Genomic DNA, 21,986 nt, shown 5'->3' on the forward strand with positions numbered 1-21,986 from the left:
CACCATATGGAAGGCACCTACTTCGCTTGGGATCACAACACCGTCTCGTTATCTATAACGGGATGGCACAATGGCCATCATCCGACGGCCTGACTTGTATACCGCCATCAGTAGCCAGTGGAGGTCGTATAGTGGACTACATCATTGGCTTGAGAGAGACAGCCCACCTACTCACATCCTTCACCATCCCACCATTGCCTATTGGGGCTGACCACGCATATCTCGCCCTCTCTCTCACTGGCTCACCCATCTCACATACACCACCTACATCCACACCATACACCACTATACACTTCACACATGAGCTAGCCCACGTTTACTCGTCACATGTATATGAGGGGATCTACACTGTCGATCCAGACACACCACTCTCTACACTCACTAGCCAGCTCTCAGCAGTTCTACACACCCCAGCCCTCAGCTGCTTTCCACACACTACCCAGTGGCCGACCCCCCCCCCTCTGGGACGATGCCCCAGAATCGTTGGTACGACGGGGAGTGCAGAGATCTATACAGACAGCTACGGGCTCGACGAGCCTTAGAGGAGATTACTGAGAGCGAGGTCAGACGACAGATGAAGGCCATCACACGCCATAAACGGCGGGCCGTCGAGGAGGCACAGGAGCTTGAGCTATACCACCTTCTTATGAGTACAGACTGCGCCACAACATGGAGGATTCTGAGAGAGCCACGCCCCACCACCCCCTTGGAGGACCCCCAGATTTGGCATGATTATGCCGAGCGCTTGTACCAGATACCTGGGCAGCCACTGATCCCAGAGCCATCTGATCCTCGACCTACCACCTCCACTTTCTTCACATCTAGCATGGTGGAGAGGGCCATCCGACGCCTTAAGCATGCCGGATCAGCAGATCACACTGGACTACAGAGTGAGCACTTGATATATGCAGCAGACACTCTTTCCCCCTTGATAGCACGTCTCTTCAACCGTGCCTTGGTTGAGGGACTACCAGAGGAGTGGACTATGCACACCATCGTGCCTATCCACAAGTCTGGCGACACCCTAGATCCAGGGAACTACAGGACTATCATGATTGGCCACACTGGCCAAACTATATGGGGCTGTTCTTGAGGGAGAGCTTAGCACGCATGTAGAGGCATCAGGGATACGAGTGTCAAGACAGGCAGGCTTTCGACGCACTTTCTCGACTAGCGACCACCTTTTCGTGCTTCGCTGCCTGATCGATGGAGCGAAAGCATGGAAGAGGAGACTCTACTGCTGCTTTGTGGATTTCCGCAAGGCCTTTGAAACTATCCCTAGAGAGAGACTCTTCCAGCGCCTTCAGGAGCTACAGATACCATCTGAGATGATATGGGCCATTCATTCTTTATACGCACATGTCTCTGGTAGAGTGCGCTGCCCAGGTGGACTATCGGATTCCATTGCTAGCACTATTGGTGTGAAGCAAGGATGTCCCCTCTCCCCGACTCTATTTGGTCTCTACATCGACGAGATATCAGATTACATTCTACGCGCAGGAGGGGCAGGATCAGACTTGGCAGGTATACCAGTACATATTATGCTTTATGCTGATGTTATCATCCTAGTTTCTGAGACACAAGAGGGACTACAGAGCCACCTACGAGCCTTGGATGATTTCTGCACACATCGAGGGCTCACAGTGAACCTTGGCAAGACCAAGGTCATGATCTTTCACACCTCCAGGACAGTGTGGAGCGGAGCAGTACTCACAGCAGTAGGCGGGCAGGTCGATGTGGTTGATTCATATGTATACCTGGGGGTGACTTTCACTGGCACCACTGGTAGATTTTCTGTCACCAGCGTGTGACTACTATCTATCCTTTTTGTTGATTTCTTTCTTATTATCTATTTACTTTCACTTTTTGGAAACACCCCTCGGGAAATCTAACTGCCCTGCATTGCATAGCTAGTGTGGAACTATCCAGAGGGAGTCCAGGCCTGAGGGCAAGAGAGCACTAAGGTTGGACAAGGACTATGGTTAGCCAAGTGGGGTCATTGACTAGCCAAAGTGGAATCCTTTGCTACAGAGGCTACATTTCAGTTCTGGATGTGGCCACAGTGTACAAAGAGGGTCGGATGACCTAGAAAGATATAATGGCAGCATCTCCTAAAATTTAGGGAACTGCTATTTTGGGACCTGAAAATGTCTTCGCGTCATTACGTGCAGTTTGACATGGGGATCATTTTGTTACTCTGTGGCCAAGTCAACAGAGGCTGCAGGTGAGATATTTTTAGACCCGAGGGTCTAAAGCGGGAAAATGCACAAATGAGTGACACTTGGCACTCTGAGGCCAGTTTACTACTTATAGAGAAGGCAAAAACGTGATTTATAGCTGGGAGGCTCATTTTGCAAGTCTCTGTCACAGGTTAAGAGCTATGGAGTGCTTGCTTTCCCTCTTATGCACAGTGCGGTGCCAGGAGTGATGCCCTGCACGCTACGCACTGCCCTCTCTCTCCCCTTTGGCAGTATGTTATGCCCCTCTAGTGGGCTCTTCATTTGACCAATGTACAGTTGTGTGGGTTCATGCGCGATTGCCGAGGCAAGAGCCTCTTGCACAGGTACTGGATTAGCTAGCGGCTAATCCCCCCGCAGGTACAGGTGAATTCGGAGAGGTTTCACGCCAGAAATCTCGTCCGATTCAAAGGGCAAGTAGCCCTACAGGTGCGGGAGCTCGAGGACTTGCTAGGGATGCGACCGGCACGCGAAACGGAGCCCGAAACAGTGAATTACAGCCTGCTGTGTATTTTTGCAGGTTTAGGGTTTTGGCCCTAAACGGACCCTAATACCCCCAGGAGGTTCGGGGACGCAAGGGGACCGCTGTACAGGCGATCTGGCGCATTTTCAGGGCTGAAAACAGAGAATTCAGCGTGCTGCAGATTCTCGCCAGGTTTTGCAAAGTGCCCGTATGCGTCGGGAAAGTTAGTCAATGCGTGGGAATACTGACCGTGAAGGGTTCTAGTACAGTTATGCTGCCGAAATCAGGCTGGAACAGTGGAAATTCAGCCGAGTTTGTGCGGGGCAGCTTGTAGGGAACCACAGCGTTTATTCCCTCTTTTGAACAATAAAGAAATACCGAAAGGGGCGCCTAAGTTAGGGGCCAATCTGGTGTCCGTCTACTCATACAGGTGCAATCTAGCAGCCTGTATCCCTCTCCCCTTTGTTGTGTCTTGAAAGTACAGGTAAAATAGACGACTAATAATGGGTGAAAGCTAAATCAAGGTTTAAAGTAAAGTCTACCGCCCTTTTTGGATCAAACAGGCCGGTTTCATGGTTCCATCGACGGGATTAAATCACTTTTTCCCATAGAAGTGAGCCTTGGGCAGTTTTCGGCTTGAAGACACAGGGGATCATAGACGAGACACAGGGAATTGTAATTATGGCTGACAGACCAGATGATGTGACTGAAGAGGTTTCCTCTTCACAGGGTCAACAGACACATGAAGTGGGTGAGTCCTCAAGACCACCACAGACTGATGATGATATATTCAGGACCCAGTTGGCTACTGCTGTGGCTATGTTCACACAAGTAATGCAGAACCCAAGGTTTTTAGCCTTTCTGCAACCTCCTGTTCCGTCTCAGCAAGTTGGGTCACTGGATCATATTCAAAAGCCTGTTAAGGCTCGAGCACAGGTGATTCATACCGCACAGTCAATGGAAACACCTGTACACTTGACGGAGAACATGCAGTCTCCACAACCTGTGCCTAAGGTGCAAGAACAGGTGGCTGAGATGCCAGTTTTTCAAGCTGTACCAATTCAGCCCGCCACCTTTCAGCAGCCTATAGCTGGTTCTAATGGGCAGGGAAGCAACTTACAGGCTATGCAACAGGTCTTCCCACCACCTTCAGTATACCCTGGCTATTTTGGAGGTGGATTCGTATTCCAAAGCATGGCTGGTCATGCACCTGGAAATCAGTTTTATACGCCAGGAACAGTGTTTGCGGGTGCTCAAACGATGATGCCTAACCCCATGTACAGTGTCATGGGTATGCAACCAGGGTTTCAAAGCACTCAGGGACAATTTGGGATGCCACAAGCAAATTTTGGCATGGCTGGAATTACAAATCAGCAGCCAAATATGGCATTTCCAGGTCAAGTTAATAGCGGCCAAGGAACACAGATGAACCCTAATAGTGTTCCCATGTTTCAGTCACTTCCATATGACAATTTAACGCCGCTGGAGAGGCCAACTCCGTACAAAGAAGGTGGCAAAGGTGTGTCATTCACGACCTTTACAGGGTTTGATGACAGGAAGAAGGCTCTTTCATTCCTCCAGCAGTTTGATAAGGCCTATGCAGGGGGAAACTTTACAGAGGCTTCAAAGGTCCGCAAGGCAGCCACTTTCTTGACAGGGAATGCGGGACAATGGTGGACAACTTTATTGCTTCAAGGGCAAGCTCCGTCCACATGGATTTACTTCAAGCAGATTTTTGCAGCAGCATGGTTATCTGATGATTTCGAAGCAGATGTCATGACAGAATGGCACCAGCTTAATGCTGCCACTTGCAGAAATCTGGATGATTACAATCGGAAGTTTTGGAAAGCTCTACTTCCAGTAACTTCCTATAGGTTTGTGCCATTGACAGAACAGATTGAAAAATACTGTTGTGGCCTACCCAAAGGATTGAGAAAATACTGCACAAAGACCAAAGTCACTACCTTGACGCAGCTCATCGAGGTAGCAAACACTGGCAACGGTTTGCTCAAGGGAGAAGATTGTGAATTTAACACTGGCGTCAAGGCAGGATCAGGCAAGAAAAATTCAGCCAAGAAGCACGTTCCCAATGAGGCTCCTAAAGGGACTCAGGAGTCGGCCAACACAGGGAAAGACAAAGCTACGGCTGAATCAGAAAAAGGACCAGCAAAGAAATGGAAAAGACGTTTTCCTCGCAAGTCAGAAGAGCAAAAGAAGGTCCTGAGGACAGAGAACAAATGCTTTATATGTGAGCAGCCTGGCCACATTGCTTACAACTGTCCTACAAAGAAAAGGCCAGCTGATTCTGAAGACAAGGAAGACAAGAAAGGAAAGAAGCCCATGGCTGGTCTAGTGCCAGATATGGTGGGCGACAAGCCAAATTCAGATGCAAGTGAGCTTTGCAGAGCATGGGGAAAGGTTAGGGATCAAACAGTGCTTATCTTCTTTGATCCAGGTGCCAAAGCCAACTTTATTTCCCCAGAATTGGCTTCAAAGTTGGGAATCAGACCTGAAGAGATGGGGTATACAGCAGAGGCAGGTTTGGCATGTCCTGGCCATACAGAGGCTGTGACACCCATCATTGGAAAGTTGCGTCTACATATCCAGTCCTATGTAGATGCTGAAGAATTTTACATCATGCCACTGGACGGATGTGATGTGTTGTTAGGTATTCCTTGGTTGTTTCGTGTACAGGGAATCATGGATGCCTACAACAAAAAGATCACTGTACAGAGCAGGGGAAAGACTCATATTCTGGATGTAAAGCTTAAAGGGGAGTCTATTCCTACTGTATCAGCTTCTGCTATTACTTCTGTAATGAAAAAGCATCTTTCTGCGTACTTGATTTTTGCACGTGAAGTGTCAGATTGTGATGAATCAAATTTATCTGTGCTAGATAAAGAAAGGTCAATGTTTTTACAACAGTATAGTGACTGTTTTTCCGATTCATTACCGTCTCAATTACCGCCAGAGAGACCCGAGGACCATGCGATAGATTTGGTGCCAGGCTGTAGCCCACCAAATAAGCCTCCGTACAGGGTTAGTGCGGCTCAGCAGAAAGAGATAATGGGCCAAGTACAGGAGCTGTTAGAAAAAGGGCTGATTCAGCCCAGTTCATCTCCATTCTGTTCTCCAGTATTGTTGGTGCAGAAAAAAGATGGCTCATGGCGTATGTGCATCGACTACCGTGCACTGAACAAGAATACCATCAAGAATAGGTTCTCTATACCTAGAATTGATGATATTATGGACAAATTAGAAGGAGCAGCTATGTTTAGCAGGATAGATCTAAAGAGTGGGTATCATCAGATCCGCATTAGATCAGAGGATGTGCACAAGACTGCTTTTAGAACAACGTTTGGCCTTTACGAATTTTTAGTGATGCCCTTTGGTCTCACAAATGCTCCTGCTACGTTCAATAGGATGATGGACAGAATTTTCCGTCCACACCACCAGTTTGTTGGTACATTCTTTGATGACATGATAGTCTACTCAAAGAATGAAGAGGAGCATAGGCATCACTTGGCCATTGTGTTCAAAGAGTTACTGGCTGTGATTCATGCGCTCTTAAGTTGGAAACACTACCTGCTAGGTGCAGATTTCGTTGTCCAAACGGACCATCAGACCTTGCGATACTTCTTGACACAGACAAAGTTATCTGAAAAGCATATGCGATGGGCAAATATCTTGTCCATGTTCCATTTTCAGATTGTGCATGTGGAAGGCAAGAAGAACGTTGTGGCTGATGCCTTGTCAAGGAAGCCACAAATTTCAGCTGTGTCGATTCCTTATCATCATGAACTTGATGATATGAGAGAACAGTATGCAAATGATGAAGATTTTGCAAGGGTCTTCGAGCAGCTAATGGATCGACAACGTCATGAACACTATCTTCTCAAAGATGGGTTCATGATGATGCATGGCAGATTGTGTGTCACAAAGCCATTGCGACGCAAAGTTATGGAAGAGAGTCATGTCCCACCGTATGCAGGGCATCGTGGTATCGATGCTACAGTTAAAGCGGTTGAGACATTCTTCTATTGGCCTACATTGAGAAGGGATGTGGATGCCTTTGTGCGAGAATGCCTAATATGCCAAAAGGTCAAGTTTGACAGGCAAAAGGCACCAGGGTTATTGCAACCACTACCTATTCCAGATAAACCATGGGAAAGTATTGCTATGGATTTTATCTTTGATCTTCCGAGAACGCAGACAGGAAATGATGGTATTTGGACCATTATTTGCAGATTCAGCAAACAGGCTCATTTTATTCCTGTCAGGAAGAAGATAAAGCCAGATCAGATGGCACGCTTGTTTATGAGCAATATTTTCAAGTATCATGGCATGCCACAGTCGATTATTAGCGACCGTGATCCACGCATGACTAGTTTGTTCTGGAGAGGCTTGTTTGAGAATATGGGCACCACGCTCAAATTCTCTTCGTCATTTCATCCTCAAACAGATGGGCAGTCAGAAGAGGCAAATTCTACTGTCCTAGATCTGCTGAAGTGCTATGTGTCAGAGCATAAAGGAAAATGGGAGCAATATTTGCCATTGGTGGAGTATGCATACAATAATACAGTTCATTCATCAACTAGCAAGGCACCTTTTGAAATAGTTGAAGGTGGCAAGAAAGTTCCTCCCATACTGCATACAAAGGACAAGATATTTGAAGCAGATAAGTATGTTCAGGACATGGATGAAATGTACAAGAAGGTCAAAGTGGCCTTAGAAAGGACTCAGGCAAAGCAAAAGAAAGCAGCTGATCGTCACCGTCGTGAAGTGGTATATTCACTTGGTGATTGGGTGCTTTTACGCTTTGAAAAGGCAAGGTTAAAGAAGATGAAGGGCAAGGAAAGAGTGTTTCCAAAGCTCAGCATGCGTTACTATGGGCCTTTTCAAGTGTGCGACATAATCAGTGATGTTGCATATAGGCTGAAATTGCCTGACAGTTGGAAGATTCACAATGCATTTCATGTGAGTCTTCTCAGACCCTATGTGGGTGATGTGCCAGAAGCTATTCCAGCTGAAGATCAGCCGGAAGTCGAGGAACTTGACGAGATCTTGGTCCCTGAACAGATTTTGGCACACAAAGAAAGGAAAGTGAAAGGCAAGGTTGCTAGGCGTTACTTGGTAAAGTTCAGAAACTATCCACCAATGGATGCTAAGTGGATGGAAGAAGGTGAACTTGCAGAGTCACCAACTGTGTTATCACTTTACCTGGAAGCCTTCGATTTGCAACCTACCTTGACCCCTTGAGTTTCAAAGCTAAATGGATTGTCAGTGTGACAATGGCTTTTGAAACAAATGATGTACATGGTATTTAAAGTGAGCTCAAATCAAATACCTGTTACATGAATGTTAGAGCTGTACAGATTGTCAGTTTGGCAATTGCTCTTATGGAATGTCCAAAAGTTTGGTTAGTGCTATAGAAGTGAGTATTTCTTGTCAGTCTGTCAAGGATACAGTGATTGCTTCTATTAAAGAGTACATGTGTAACTGCATTCTTAAACTGTCGGTTTGGGTATGCTCGCAAGTGTTACGGGATCCAACGTGTACTATAAGACAATGGCAAAATGTGCAGCTACCATTTTGTCATTGGAAAGTTCGTGACTCAAAGCAATGGCAGAGTGCGAAGCTACCACTATGTCATTGGGACAGGGTTCACACGCAGGCAATACATGAGTCGACGAGGTGTTGAATACACCAGGGTTGACAATGAGCATGTATGTGTCGTATATGTGTCGACAGGTGTTGAATACATCAGTGTTGACAGTAAGCATGGACGACATAGATGCAAACGAGGACGTTTGAGATTTCAAGAGGGGGGTATGTCACCAGCGTGTGACTACTATCTATCCTTTTTGTTGATTTCTTTCTTATTATCTATTTACTTTCACTTTTTGGAAACACCCCTCGGGAAATCTAACTGCCCTGCATTGCATAGCTAGTGTGGAACTGTCCAGAGGGAGTCCAGGCCTGAGGGCAAGAGAGCACTAAGGTTGGACAAGGACTATGGTTAGCCAAGTGGGGTCATTGACTAGCCAAAGTGGAATCCTTTGCTACAGAGGCTACATTTCAGTTCTGGATGTGGCCACAGTGTACAAAGAGGGTCGGATGACCTAGAAAGATATAATGGCAGCATCTCCTAAAATTTAGGGAACTGCTATTTTGGGACCTGAAAATGTCTTCGCGTCATTACGTGCAGTTTGACATGGGGATCATTTTGTTACTCTGTGGCCAAGTCAACAGAGGCTGCAGGTGAGATATTTTTAGACCCGAGGGTCTAAAGCGGGAAAATGCACAAATGAGTGACACTTGGCACTCTGAGGCCAGTTTACTACTTATAGAGAAGGCAAAAACGTGATTTATAGCTGGGAGGCTCATTTTGCAAGTCTCTGTCACAGGTTAAGAGCTATGGAGTGCTTGCTTTCCCTCTTATGCACAGTGCGGTGCCAGGAGTGATGCCCTGCACGCTACGCACTGCCCTCTCTCTCCCCTTTGGCAGTATGTTATGCCCCTCTAGTGGGCTCTTCATTTGACCAATGTACAGTTGTGTGGGTTCATGCGCGATTGCCGAGGCAAGAGCCTCTTGCACAGGTACTGGATTAGCTAGCGGCTAATCCCCCCGCAGGTACAGGTGAATTCGGAGAGGTTTCACGCCAGAAATCTCGTCCGATTCAAAGGGCAAGTAGCCCTACAGGTGCGGGAGCTCGAGGACTTGCTAGGGATGCGACCGGCACGCGAAACGGAGCCCGAAACAGTGAATTACAGCCTGCTGTGTATTTTTGCAGGTTTAGGGTTTTGGCCCTAAACGGACCCTAATACCCCCAGGAGGTTCGGGGACGCAAGGGGACCGCTGTACAGGCGATCTGGCGCATTTTCAGGGCTGAAAACAGAGAATTCAGCGTGCTGCAGATTCTCGCCAGGTTTTGCAAAGTGCCCGTATGCGTCGGGAAAGTTAGTCAATGCGTGGGAATACTGACCGTGAAGGGTTCTAGTACAGTTATGCTGCCGAAATCAGGCTGGAACAGTGGAAATTCAGCCGAGTTTGTGCGGGGCAGCTTGTAGGGAACCACAGCGTTTATTCCCTCTTTTGAACAATAAAGAAATACCGAAAGGGGCGCCTAAGTTAGGGGCCAATCTGGTGTCCGTCTACTCATACAGGTGCAATCTAGCAGCCTGTATCCCTCTCCCCTTTGTTGTGTCTTGAAAGTACAGGTAAAATAGACGACTAATAATGGGTGAAAGCTAAATCAAGGTTTAAAGTAAAGTCTACCGCCCTTTTTGGATCAAACAGGCCGGTTTCATTTTCCATGGCACAGGCAGCCCGAGACCGGCTTACACGAGGATATGCAGCGCTGGCCATCTTGGAGCGCAGATGCCATCAGGCCCACTTCCAGGAGCCCCGCACCAAGGGGTGGCTTTTTGACACTCTAGTCACACCTGCCATGATGTATGCAGTCGCTGTATGGGCTGCAGGGCTATCCGCATCCCTATGGACACAGATAGAGCGCCCACATATCATCATGATCTCCCGTTTGCTCCACAGCAAACCCTCAGTACCACATGATATCATCAGAGCAGAGCTAGCTACCCCACCGATGCTAGTAGAGGCTCTCTTTCAGACATTTTGTTTCATACAGCGCGTGCGAGAGCTCCCATTAGACAGACTCACCCGCAGAGCTTTTGAGGCATCGATATAGCTGCATCAGAAGGGGGACACGAGGGCATGGTACTCACAGGTCATAGAGTGGTTTACATCCCATGGCTTGGACATCACGGATCTGCCCCCTTTTCAGTATGATCCCGACTCCCCTCACATACGCCTCTCACACATCGAGAGGAATCGAGTTCTCAGACAGGATCTCTGGCAGCTATACATCAGGGAGACATGGATCACACCCAGAGAGCCTCTTCCCACGAAGAGGCAGTACTACAGAGACAACTTCCTCACTATTGTAGCAGATGGTTTCATCCAGAGACCGAGATACATGGATGTCTATATGCCACATAGAGCACGGGTCGCCATCGGACAGCTCAGAGTATCATCACACCAGCTAGAGATTGAGGCAGGGAGAGCGGCACATGTCCCCAGAGCAGAGAGGATATGCAGACTTTGCACAGCAGAGGTTGAGAGCGAGGAGCATTACGTATGCAGATGTAGAGCATATGAGGAGATTAGAGGCAGATATCTGACCTTGTTTGCAGATCAGCCCACTCTACATCAGATCTTTGAGTCCAGAGACCAGCAACAGCTCGGTCGCTTCCTCATAGAGGCACAGCAGCATCGGGACTCCCTCCTCCAGGCAGCACTAGGGATGAGAGACGAGCGCCAGACACAGCTCACGGACTTTTTCCAGAGGACCATAGCAGCACCATCACTTTCGACCACCCAGAGAGGAGTGACTCTACAGCAGGTTGAGGAGGTCCGAGCTCGCAGACGCCCCCGCACACATGGACGTAGGACACCCCGCCTACACAGAGAGATCCAGGAGATCCAGGAGCACTACTACAGATCCTTGGAGGAGCGACGTACTCGGGCTTTTGCAGATCCAACCGCCATCTTACGCAGATTGTCCGCACCCTACCCATCCATGCATCATGTATTACACCCTGATTATGGGACTGGATGGAGTTAGAGATAGGATAGCATCTCATGATTGTATTTACCCCAGCATATAGGATTGCATCTCTCCCCCAATTTTTGGAGCTCCACCCCCACCCTCTTTGTATCACCTCTCCCCAGACATTACATACGATAGTTTACTTTTACTTTTGTACCCTTTTATCCTTTATGGATACATAGAGGACACCCACCTCATGTACTTTGATTTGTCTCATAGGCGGATTTCGGCCTCTTTATAGACGTTAAAAAATCTTTCTTTCTTTCTCTCTCTCTCTCTATCTGTCTCTCTCCCTTATTTTGTTCAGTTCGGTTTCTCTCTTTCAAGTGAAGTACAGTAACCTTGTGTTTGTGCGGAGTACTAGATCCGAGTTAAACCCACACTTCCGTTGCACCTGACATTGGTACCAGAGCACTGTGCGTGTTCGTGAACTCGAGGGAAGAACCAAGAATCCAAGCAGAAACAAGAACCCAAAGAACCTCTCTCATTTTTTTTTTGCAAAGAATCTTTGCGTCTCGACTCCGGACTTAATAGCAACTCCCATCCTTAGTCTATCGCGCATCTGGCGCACTCCGTTGCTCATCCCTATGTCTTTGAATGAAGATCGACATCGGCGGTTACACGAAAATCTAGATCTTGAGTACGAAGATGTACTTGCCTTGTATGCGAATATGGAAGGAGTTGGAGAAAGCAACCCTAACTCTCTTCTGCATTTGCATTTGCATTCGCATATAGCGTGCATTCACCTCCGTCGACAAGCAACCGTTGGGAATATCTCCGAGCACCCTTACCTTTCATCTTCACCCGCAATGTTTTCACGATAGGACTATTCAAGTGGTAGTACTTTCTCGCAAGGCAGAGTCAGCATTCGGGTTGGTATTCTGCGACAGTAGGAAGGCTACCTAGTAACTTGTATGGTTGTTGGTTACATCGCATCAGTACCTACATCCGCAGTATCCACAAGTTTGGAGGAGTTTTTATCAGTTTATGCGTCCACAAGCATCATAAGCATTCAACACCAGAAGTACAGCCCAGTCAAGTCGTAGTTGCATCATAGTTACAGGGAATGGCCTTTTTTAGGTCCCCGTTCCCATCCCAATTTCCTGTTCCGGATCCCCGTTCCATGTTTCAAACGTTAGTATCCGAAACAGGGAATGACATTTCATGCTTGTTGCCGTTCCCCGTTCCGATTTCCCGTTCTTGGTAACTATGAACTGTTGCATACCCTCTCTTGCACAATACAACATTTTTGCATATAGGCATGTGAGCATGTGAACCACATCTTAAGTCATTAATAATAATGAGCATTATTTAGCATGGTCGCGGGGGTTCATTGTAGCGTTGCTCGACCCAGGTTTCGATGCCTACAAAAGTGGCCCTAGGGGGGGTCACTTCCCATAAGTACCAGTAGTACTCAGTACCTGCAACACTACTACCTCCAGCGTTTCATCTTCAACAGCCAGTCAGTCCACCATCACTAGCATTCAGATCACCGTTTTTAGCCTCATCGCCCATTACTCACAGCACACAGCATCAGCGTTTCAGCAGCCAGATCACCAATGTTTCCAGCAATCAGCCAGATCACCAGCGTATTCCAGTTCTAGTCCCAGCGTTAGCATCAACGTTTTCTAATTTCTAGCATTCCATCTTCATCGATTTCGGCCAAGTCAACTAGCATCATCGCAGTATCAAGTACCTACCGCAAGTACCCCTCAGCATCCTAGCAGTACCAAGCATCTGCATCAAGTTCCCGTCAACATTCCAACATTTAGCCATTGTAACAGCATTTTGTGCAAGTAATAAAGAAAGTACTTGCTCTGGCAACAGAGCAAGGGGGCCCTTGAGGGTGGTTGGGACCCAACATGCCGTGTCCTCTCTCTTTTCTCTCTCTCTCTCTCTCTCTCTCTCTCTCTCTCTCTCTCTCTCTCTCTCTCTGCCCTCTCTCTCCTTCATTGTGCTCAGTTCAGTTTCTCTCTTTCAAGTGAAGTATAGTAACCTTGTGTTTGTGCGAAGTACTCGATCCGAGCTAAACCCTTAAAACACTTCCGCTTCACCTGACAGGGAGTGCCAGAAGATCTCTAAGAGGTTCTCAACTTCAAGATGCATGCATAGAGCAGGTGTGGGCAAAGATGTCTTATCCTTTTTTTCTTAGAACAAGGCATCTTTGCCCACACCTGCTCTATGCATGCATCTTGACACTCTGACTGTGGTTGAATTGAGAGCAACTCAAGGTAAAATTGAGTAGCAACTGCACACATATCATCGGGCTCTGTGGAAAAATCACATCTGGTCTCCTCAACTAGCGAACATTGGTTTGTGCATGGCAACGACCGATCATCTAAAAAAACCAGTGTTTAAGATGTCTTATCCTTTTTTTGCTTAAAGTTGAGTACTTGTTTTAAGCCAAGTAAGTTGCATCAACTTATTTTTACACATGCTTTTTCTAAAAACATTTTTAAGTTAATAATGTTTTGTTTTATCTAGTTTTGTTTCGTAGCAAACAAAGTGATTTAGTTTGTTTGTTTGTTTGTTTTTGTTTTTCTTTTCTTTTCGTGTGTCCCTTGCTTTTATAGTTTTATGAGTGCTTTATTCCCTCTTATAATTCGTGAGTTTAGACTATTCTGAACTTATGAAGGTATATATAAAAAAACCAGTGTGACATAAAACGTTCTGGGGTTTCGTGTGTTTCGGAGTTCGGAGCTCAAAGAAAGCAGTACACAGGTTTTGTTTTACATGTGTATACCTATAAATATACATTGAATATACATACAAATTCACTTGTCAAGACATGTGAAATACCAAAATCTAGGATATGAGACTTGAGTAAGAGCAGAAACTGAAATACCAAGCTTAAATAATCCTCAACTACATTCTCTGTCCAAGAATCCTCATGTACATATTCATAGCAAGGCACACTTTGAGTGTCTGCAAAGAAGTGTACCACAATGTGTCTACAAGTTGTTGCATTAGGTGGCGTCGCAGAGAACTTGGCTAGTGGCCAAAGGGTTTGTATCAAGTATGTCACTCTCACTACTCCGGCTAGATGCACATACTCCGGCACCCACACCTGACGCCACTCTGAACTCTTCTCTCGAGGTCTTCCACTAGCCCTTTGGCTAGTGGCCAAAGGGTTTGTATCAAGTCTGTCACTCCCACTACTCCGGCTAGATGCACATACTCCGGCACCCACACCTGACGCCACTTTGAACTCTTCTATGGAGGTCTTCCTCTATCTGGACACTCGATTAAACCACAAATCCGGCGACGCCGGCCGCGAGCAACGAATAACTTCACCTTGGGGAGCTCCACGAGATCATGCACAAACTCTTTACAACCCTGCAACGCGGCTACACAAGCATGCGCACACAATCTAGAGAGGCTCGCTCCACTCTCTTGCAATCGCATGACGCCCCAAGTGCCCTGCGGATTGTTCAACTGCTCTCCCCCTTCTCCACTCGCCCACGCGAGGAGGCACTTCGAGAGCTAAGCAAGAATGCAGGCCACTTCTTTCTCTTGCTCGAACCTCTTTTCCGCAATCGGAGCTCTCACATGAACTCGAATCCGGCTCCGTCTTCCTCGCAGCAACCGGCTCCTCCAACAAGCTCTCCCTTTTGCAACCCCTTTCTGAGCCGTTCCACCGTCTTGTGCACCCTCAATTAGCAAAACATTTGCCCCTTTTGGCTTCCCACTTGCCAAAAATGTAGCCTTCTCTTCTCTCTCGATCCTTCTTCTCGCAGCGCTCTCCCTTTTTCTTCAACAACGGCCACCGTTCTTGCTTTCTGTCAAGCATTTAAAAAAAAAATTATTGAACTCCGAGCCTTGGCTTATATAAACCACCAGCTCACCCCCATGCTCTGTACCCACGGGAAAGAGTATCTAAGCATGTGATTCTCTGTCCCCTAATATGGGATCCCCACAAGCTCAGACTTGCCAATCACACCGGGCTCGCTCATCAAGAGAGTCTTTAGCATATCTATGAAAGAGAAGCTTCCGAAACGTATTATAATAACCACACATATGATATCCTCGGCGGGCTCGACCATGCCTAAATTGTCATATTGCTACCAAAACTCACTAATCAGTTTGAAATTTCCCACGACACACTTTGTCTGGCCCTCTTTTTGGCTAGATTTCTCATGCTCGGTAGCGAATTCCAAAAAAATCCTTTAGCAGGAAACCATCCAGGTGCAAGCTCATATATACAAGCCGTAGCATTCCTATTTCTAGTAGAGTGGAAACCGCTTGGGATTTCTCTCCGTAAGCACAGCGGGCTAGCATTTTGCATGCTACATATCAGCTTCCTACTTGCTACACAGGCAAAAAGTGCATCTTTTTGTAGCATTTTACCAGCATTACAATCTTTCACCACCCCGCTGGCGACACACCTAGATGCAGACCAATTTGGCTGTATCACCGTGTGGTGAGAGTACTCAAGAGCTTGGACATGGAGCCAATCCAGCATTGTCCACTCTGTGTGATGCTTGCTACACAGCGGGAAAGAGAAACGAACTGATATGTCCAACAGATCTACACATTTGGCTGCGAGGAAAAGAACATGCACTCTGAAGCAAGCTGCCTCTAGGTCAGGAGATGGGTCGCCAAGGAAGTGTGAGATCGTAGTTGAAAAGATCCCATCATCGACAAATGTCTAAACCTGTCAACCCTTGAGTGACTGACGCAGAGGGGGAAGCTTGCACCAAAAGTGGCATCTCAGGTAGGGATGTCCCTATCGACCTGGTCGGCTCGTGGCAAAAGCACTGCCAAGAGATCGAGCTGCAGAGTGTCCTGGCACCTGAGCGAGTGGTGGGATATGAGACGCGGGCCAAGAGATGAGGGGGGTGCGCATAGGAGGAGGCAGCTAGGCGAGAGGGGAGATGGTGTGCAGGGGGAGATCGAAAGCGAGAGCGAGCAGCAGCAGTGAGTAGATGTACTTAAGTCTATTATAAAGCAGGTAAATTAGTACAATGGCTCCAGCTGAGCTTGGTGTCACCATGAAGTAGGAAATGAACAAGGCCATGCATGATGTACCTGTGACGTCCCTGTATAGCGGTCTTGAGCAGAGACTAGTAGATCTTGACTAGACATACAACTGATACATTTCATCCAGAACTACTAACAAATATCTCTGAGAGACAGCTATGCCTATGTGGAGTGTGGCGGGAAGTGATAGGCTGGCCACTGTGTCCACTCAACTACCACTCCTCCATGTCCCACAACCTTTGTCCATCAGCCAAGTGACCACCCAAGTGTGAACCAAGACCAAGTGTAACTATAACTGCCTGTCCATTGTCCAATGAAGTGACAATGTAGCCCTTGCCCACCACAACACCACTCACTGTCCCAGTGAGTGAACTGAACCACAATGTGAAACATAAGCATGTTATATACAATGAGATGAAGCATGACATCATAGCTACTAGTGTAGACTGTCAGGAGGAGATTGGTGTGTGTAAACTGGTTGGAACTTGGAATAGATGCTGAGGCCATGGGTATGGTGCACCAAATTCCGTAGGCAGAGGGTACATCGGTATAGGAACTCCAGCCCTCTGGAGGATGTGAAGCTGGAAGTGGATAACCAGGAGAGTGGTCAAAGTGAGAGGCATTAACAGCCGGTTGCTGAGGGTATGGAGCTAGTGATGGGAAAGCAACCTACGATCAGTGGCAGCCACAGTAGTCATGGGCACAGAAACCACATGCTGTGTATCAATGCTAAGAGGGGCTGCTGAAGATACTATACCAAGTGTGACTACATCAGCAACTGCGTGTATCTGGGCAAAGTCGTGCACAATATCACTAAGCTCATGCTCAAGAGCCTCTATCTTGTCTTTAAGACTTGTTACTTGATGCCATAGCTGCCTGATGCAATCCTGTTGTCGAAGTATCATAACATCCTTGTCGAAGAGTAGGTGTTGGTAGTGTAATAGATTTCGATACATAGCATCATACATTGCTATATCACTTGGAGTGCTGCCTCTAAGCACCCAAGGAACAGATGGAGAAGAAACCACTGAGGACTTGCCACAAGTCAGGACCCAAATCGTGACCACATGCTTCACTTCTGGAAATCCTGGGGCACTTATTACACAAACCTATAAACATAGTGACTTATGAACTCTGATGAATATTTGACAAAACCGATACAACTACACACACCTGGTAGCACAAGCACTTTTAGCCTTCGACAAAACCTTGAAATGATTGATACCTATCCTTCCAAAGGGATCTTGCATGATTCTCATCTTTTTCAGAATTTATGCCAGTTGGTACCCCCGACTTTAATGAAATCATGACATTTTGTGATTCAATAGATCTCATTTGCGATTATTACATGTGAAACCCTCTTAATTGAAATTGAACTTTTAAAAACTAAGAGCCGGGTCTTCTTATGTATGAGTGAGATTTGTGAGTTTAAGTTGATATTGTATAGTAGTAGGGGATAGAGTGTACAATGAAATCCTTATGTATTAAGGGCCATCCGAAAGTGCTAGCCAATGACAAATTTTTCCCTTCTTTTCATTGACGTGCATGATCACTTTTTGAACATACTAGGTAAGTTCTTTTTTTAATTTCTCGTTCTAGACTTTATGCGAGATCATATGAATTCTTTTTATTGCTTAAAACCACTATAAAATTAGTCATAGGGAGACTCAGCTAAATGTTTGTCGTCCTTTCTCCATCGACTTAGCAAGCCATTAGGGCATCCCATGCACCTGTCCATGATCATCCTATTCGAGCCCTCATGTACGCGACGAACCGTTGTACAAAATACGCAATCTTCAGATAGAGGCTTTAGGAGAGGGTAAAGGTCTTATGAATTGCATGCAAAATGGTGTCCATCAGCCTTACACTATGCAGACGATGAGTACCTTCCTATCTTAGATGAACGTATCCCATGGAGTCACAAATGTGATCTTGACTTGGCCGTCTAAGTGGATGGCCACCTGATTGTAGCCATTGAACCAATGCATGAAACTGTACAGTCCCAGCCACATCCTTGAAGACTTTCTGGAAACCCATCTTGGATAGTGGCCTTGTTCAGAGCCCTGAAGTCAACACAAATGTTTATTTTGTTGAATTGCTTTTTGGTAGCTATCACCATAGGATACAACCACTCAAGAGTGATCCACATGAACAACAATCCCGCATCCTGTCTAATTCTTGCTTTTTTACAAGTCTATGACTACAAACTTTGGATTTATCTTGTAGGCACGACCTCTTTGAAGAATTGCATAAAAGAGGCTACTTGATCTAACAACCTTGGGTGGTCCCACAACCAAGCTGCCTAGAGCACAAGCTGAGGGTTGTTTGTGTCACCAGGTTGACCTCCTTGATTGGGTCTGGAGGTGTGGCTGCAGAGGGGTATCTGTAGACGAAAAGGAATCAGCTGTTTGGAGCATAGAAACATCATGAGCTGGTGTTTGATCAAAGGGAAAGTCGGCATATGGTTCTTGCAGCTAGTCAGTGAGAAGTTCCTGAAAGGGTAATTTTTCTTACACAAATGTTGCCTTGGATGAAGGTTTAGCTGTGGGGAAGGTGTCATTTGAGGCTAATTGATGCAAATGTGACATCTTTCCTCTCGTGTGGTGTGATCCTTCATAGGCTTGCCGAGTCCTAGAGCCTCTACTGTAGTAGGCATGGTTGCTACTGCCTGTAAACCTGCACCAGAGTTAGGGCAATAAGTGTAGGATCAGCAGGCTGGGAGTATCTCAAGGTATAGACTGAGTATAAACCACATAGCAAGGCATATACTCTGTAGCAGCCTATCACTCCAAAAGGTTTCCTCAAGTGCATCTGGTGGAGGTTGGGTAGCCGACTCTACAGACAAAAAACGATGGTGAGCAACAAGGGCCTTATTATGTCTCATTGGAGATCCGAGGGTATGGATCCGCATGGCATCATTTCTGCACTCATGCAATGCTTTAGTATGTCTGAGCCAAGGAGGGAACCCTCCTTCCACTTGTGGAATGCGCACCACCACAAAATCTAGGCGGAAGGTGAAATCTTGTACCTGTAGAGGCACCTTGTCTACAATGCCCAGAGGGTAGACAGCAGGCCTTTGGTCAGCAAAGGTGACAGTGAAGGGAGGAGTTGGGCTAGTAGGCTAGAGGCCCAACGCTAGCATGGTGAATCCAGGCACAATCTTGATACCAGACCCGCTGTCCACAATGACACCAAAGAATTGCCTTTCAAAGATGGATACTATAAGACACGGGCTCCTATAATCTGTGAGGGGAACAGCTGGGTAAGAGATCATGTAGGAATGAGATGGTTGCACAAGGAGAGGCTTGCTACTAGGACCTGCTCTTGGGTAGAAATGAAATGATATATTAACGTCTACAAGAGGCCAAAATGACCTATGAGACCAACTGATTACAATGATGAGTCTAGTACCAAGTCTGGGTACAAACAAGAAAACTACAAACAAAGAACTGATAGGAGTGCTACCGACTCCTATGGGTGGCTGGTAGGCTGAGCAATGGTATCATGCTATAAAGGTACAAAGTGGGGATAAGTGTCACCATGATACAATATAGCAGTAGCATGAAGCCTATCCCGATCGACATTCTGGGTGTCGTGCTAGAATCCTGTGGATCCTCTGCCGCAATCTCCGCCGGTGAGAGACTGAATAATGCAAGAGTATCTCTCCTGAATGCAAAATTGAGGCGAATCATGCCATAAAGGGAAATTTGTCGAAACATGTTCCTAAGGATAGTCTCCGCAGTGGCTTGTTAATTGCTGCCTTAACATGTGCCTTGAATTATTGTAGATCTTCTACTACTACTACTAGAAATGCACCATCATGTGTTACTAGTACATTTGTTTCCCATTAGTGATAGCAGATGTCTTGATAGATTTATTAACATGTGTGCCTACAAAGGTGCCAATGTATCTCGGGTGTGATATGTGTGCTCAGTTACTAGCATATCATGGTCATGTAATTTGCCTGTGCGTAGTCTATCAATGGCATCATGTATCTTACTAACAATGAAGAAAGCTGAAGTCTGTGTAGCTGAGCTAACACTGTATTTAGACTAGTTGCATATTGTCCCCATGTGGCTGCAAAAGTGATTTGGGTGTAGGTTCAACTCCCGCTGAATTCGGGGCTAAATATGCTCTCTTCTTTCGCCTTACAAGGCATCGGACGGTAACCTATGCATGTCGGTGTGTGGTATCCCCTGTTGCTACCTCTCTTTGTAATCTGGCTCTAGTCTCTCAATGTTCATCGTCATTGTCTCATGCCCCTCTAAAACTGAAATGATCGGTTCTAAACATGCCTAACTCCAAGAAAAGCTATCCTTTTTTGAGTTGAGAAACACTGGTTTTCAAAAGGTTGTTTTTTGGATCTTAGTGTACAAACATGAAGAGGTTAACCTGACACTTCAAATAGCACAATCTAGGACTCTTGCAGACAAAGTATCTACATCTTATGTGCAGAAGCCACAGTTTTGGGTTCATTCTTCTAAAAAAGGCAATGTAGCCTCATGTATATCAAACTTCATATTCTCGTTTCATGTGCTCGCACGGATCAATCGTCTTAGTGCCTCTTTATTGTACAAAATCCAGTGCCAGGTCCCTGATTCTTTGCAGCAGCAAACACACACCTCAGGGCCCATGACCCTTCACAGCATGGAGCACAAAAAACAATGACACAAGGGTATGGAGAGATTTTGTATGGATTTTCCGGAAACTGGACCACTCATTGCAACAGTATGAAAACTGCCTTTTCAGTGCTGATGTATTAGAAGGTCAAAACATTGGAAAGCCCATGCAATTAGTAACCATTTGTCCGAGATGGTCGTGTGGCTGAGGCTGCATGCTGGCCAGATCTTTAGTGAATGGAGTGTCAAATCCGTGAAACTAGTTATTGGGTTAATATTGGGGTTATAATTTTTATCCAAAGAATAGAGCAAAGAATTATCCACATGATTTTGATCTCGTTTGTATTTTGCAGAGAAGGCTTATGTATGTCGCTTTAACAAGAGCCAAGAGATTCTTGCTGGTAAGGCTCTGTCATTGTCATCCTTGACTGAACGCTTCAATAATTCTGCTGGATGCTTTAACTAGTATTATCTTCCTTTATCAAATTGGTTCAGTACAACTTATGTGGCAATGTTCAACTTCTTTCTTAATCAATGCATTTGTTAGCACATGTTCTAAATTTCAATGCTGTGTTTGTTATCTACAAATGTTTTTGCTGTTTCAAAACACACCTTCTAAATTTCTAAGTTTACTCTGTATTCTTTAAATGTGTTTCTTGTTTTAAGACACCCGCCCCCCCCCCCCCCCCCCCCCCCCCCCCCCCCCCCTCTTCGAGTTTGACCATAAGATTTCTTGAAGTCCAAAAGCAAAATCATCAACCCCACTTTTCATATATGATCAAAGGTGAGCACCTCCCAATTGGTGAAGATGTTGTCAAGGATACTCATTCCTTGACAAATGAAGTCTGGTTGACTTGAACTAGATCCGCAAGGAAAGGCTAGACACTCGAACTCAAATTCTTTGCTCAGATTTTGTTGGCTTAGTTGGGGATTGTGAACGGTCTCCGCTACTTAGTGTCATCCACTACCCATCCCTTCTTGGGGTCAAGGTAAATCAACCCCTTTGAGAAGCTCTATGGCATCTCGGTCGAATCCATCATTCCCAAAAACCACTACATAC

At 46.2% G+C, this 21,986-nt stretch overlaps 1 protein-coding gene and 1 pseudogene across 15 annotated transcripts in view; both read left to right on the forward strand.

The window, feature by feature from the left end:
* LOC147459708 (uncharacterized) overlaps positions 1–21,986 on the forward strand; it is a 185,060-nt gene that overhangs the window by 134,760 nt on the left and 28,314 nt on the right. For all 15 annotated transcript variants that reach the window (XR_015187902.1, XM_086510920.1, XM_086510907.1 and 12 more), the window contains one exon: positions 21,280–21,327. Coding sequence is in view for 14 of the 15 variants with exons in the window: in XM_086510920.1 (XP_086367046.1) it covers positions 21,280–21,327 (48 nt within the window). In the remaining variant the exon portion in view is untranslated. The remainder of the gene's footprint in view (positions 1–21,279; positions 21,328–21,986) is intronic.
* LOC147459709 (uncharacterized) lies at positions 470–11,342 on the forward strand (annotated as a pseudogene).

Source organism: Adiantum capillus-veneris, chromosome 4 (genome assembly GCF_014529385.1).
Source record: "Adiantum capillus-veneris isolate H3 chromosome 4, ASM1452938v2, whole genome shotgun sequence".
Classification (NCBI taxonomy): Eukaryota; Viridiplantae; Streptophyta; class Polypodiopsida; order Polypodiales; family Pteridaceae; genus Adiantum; species Adiantum capillus-veneris.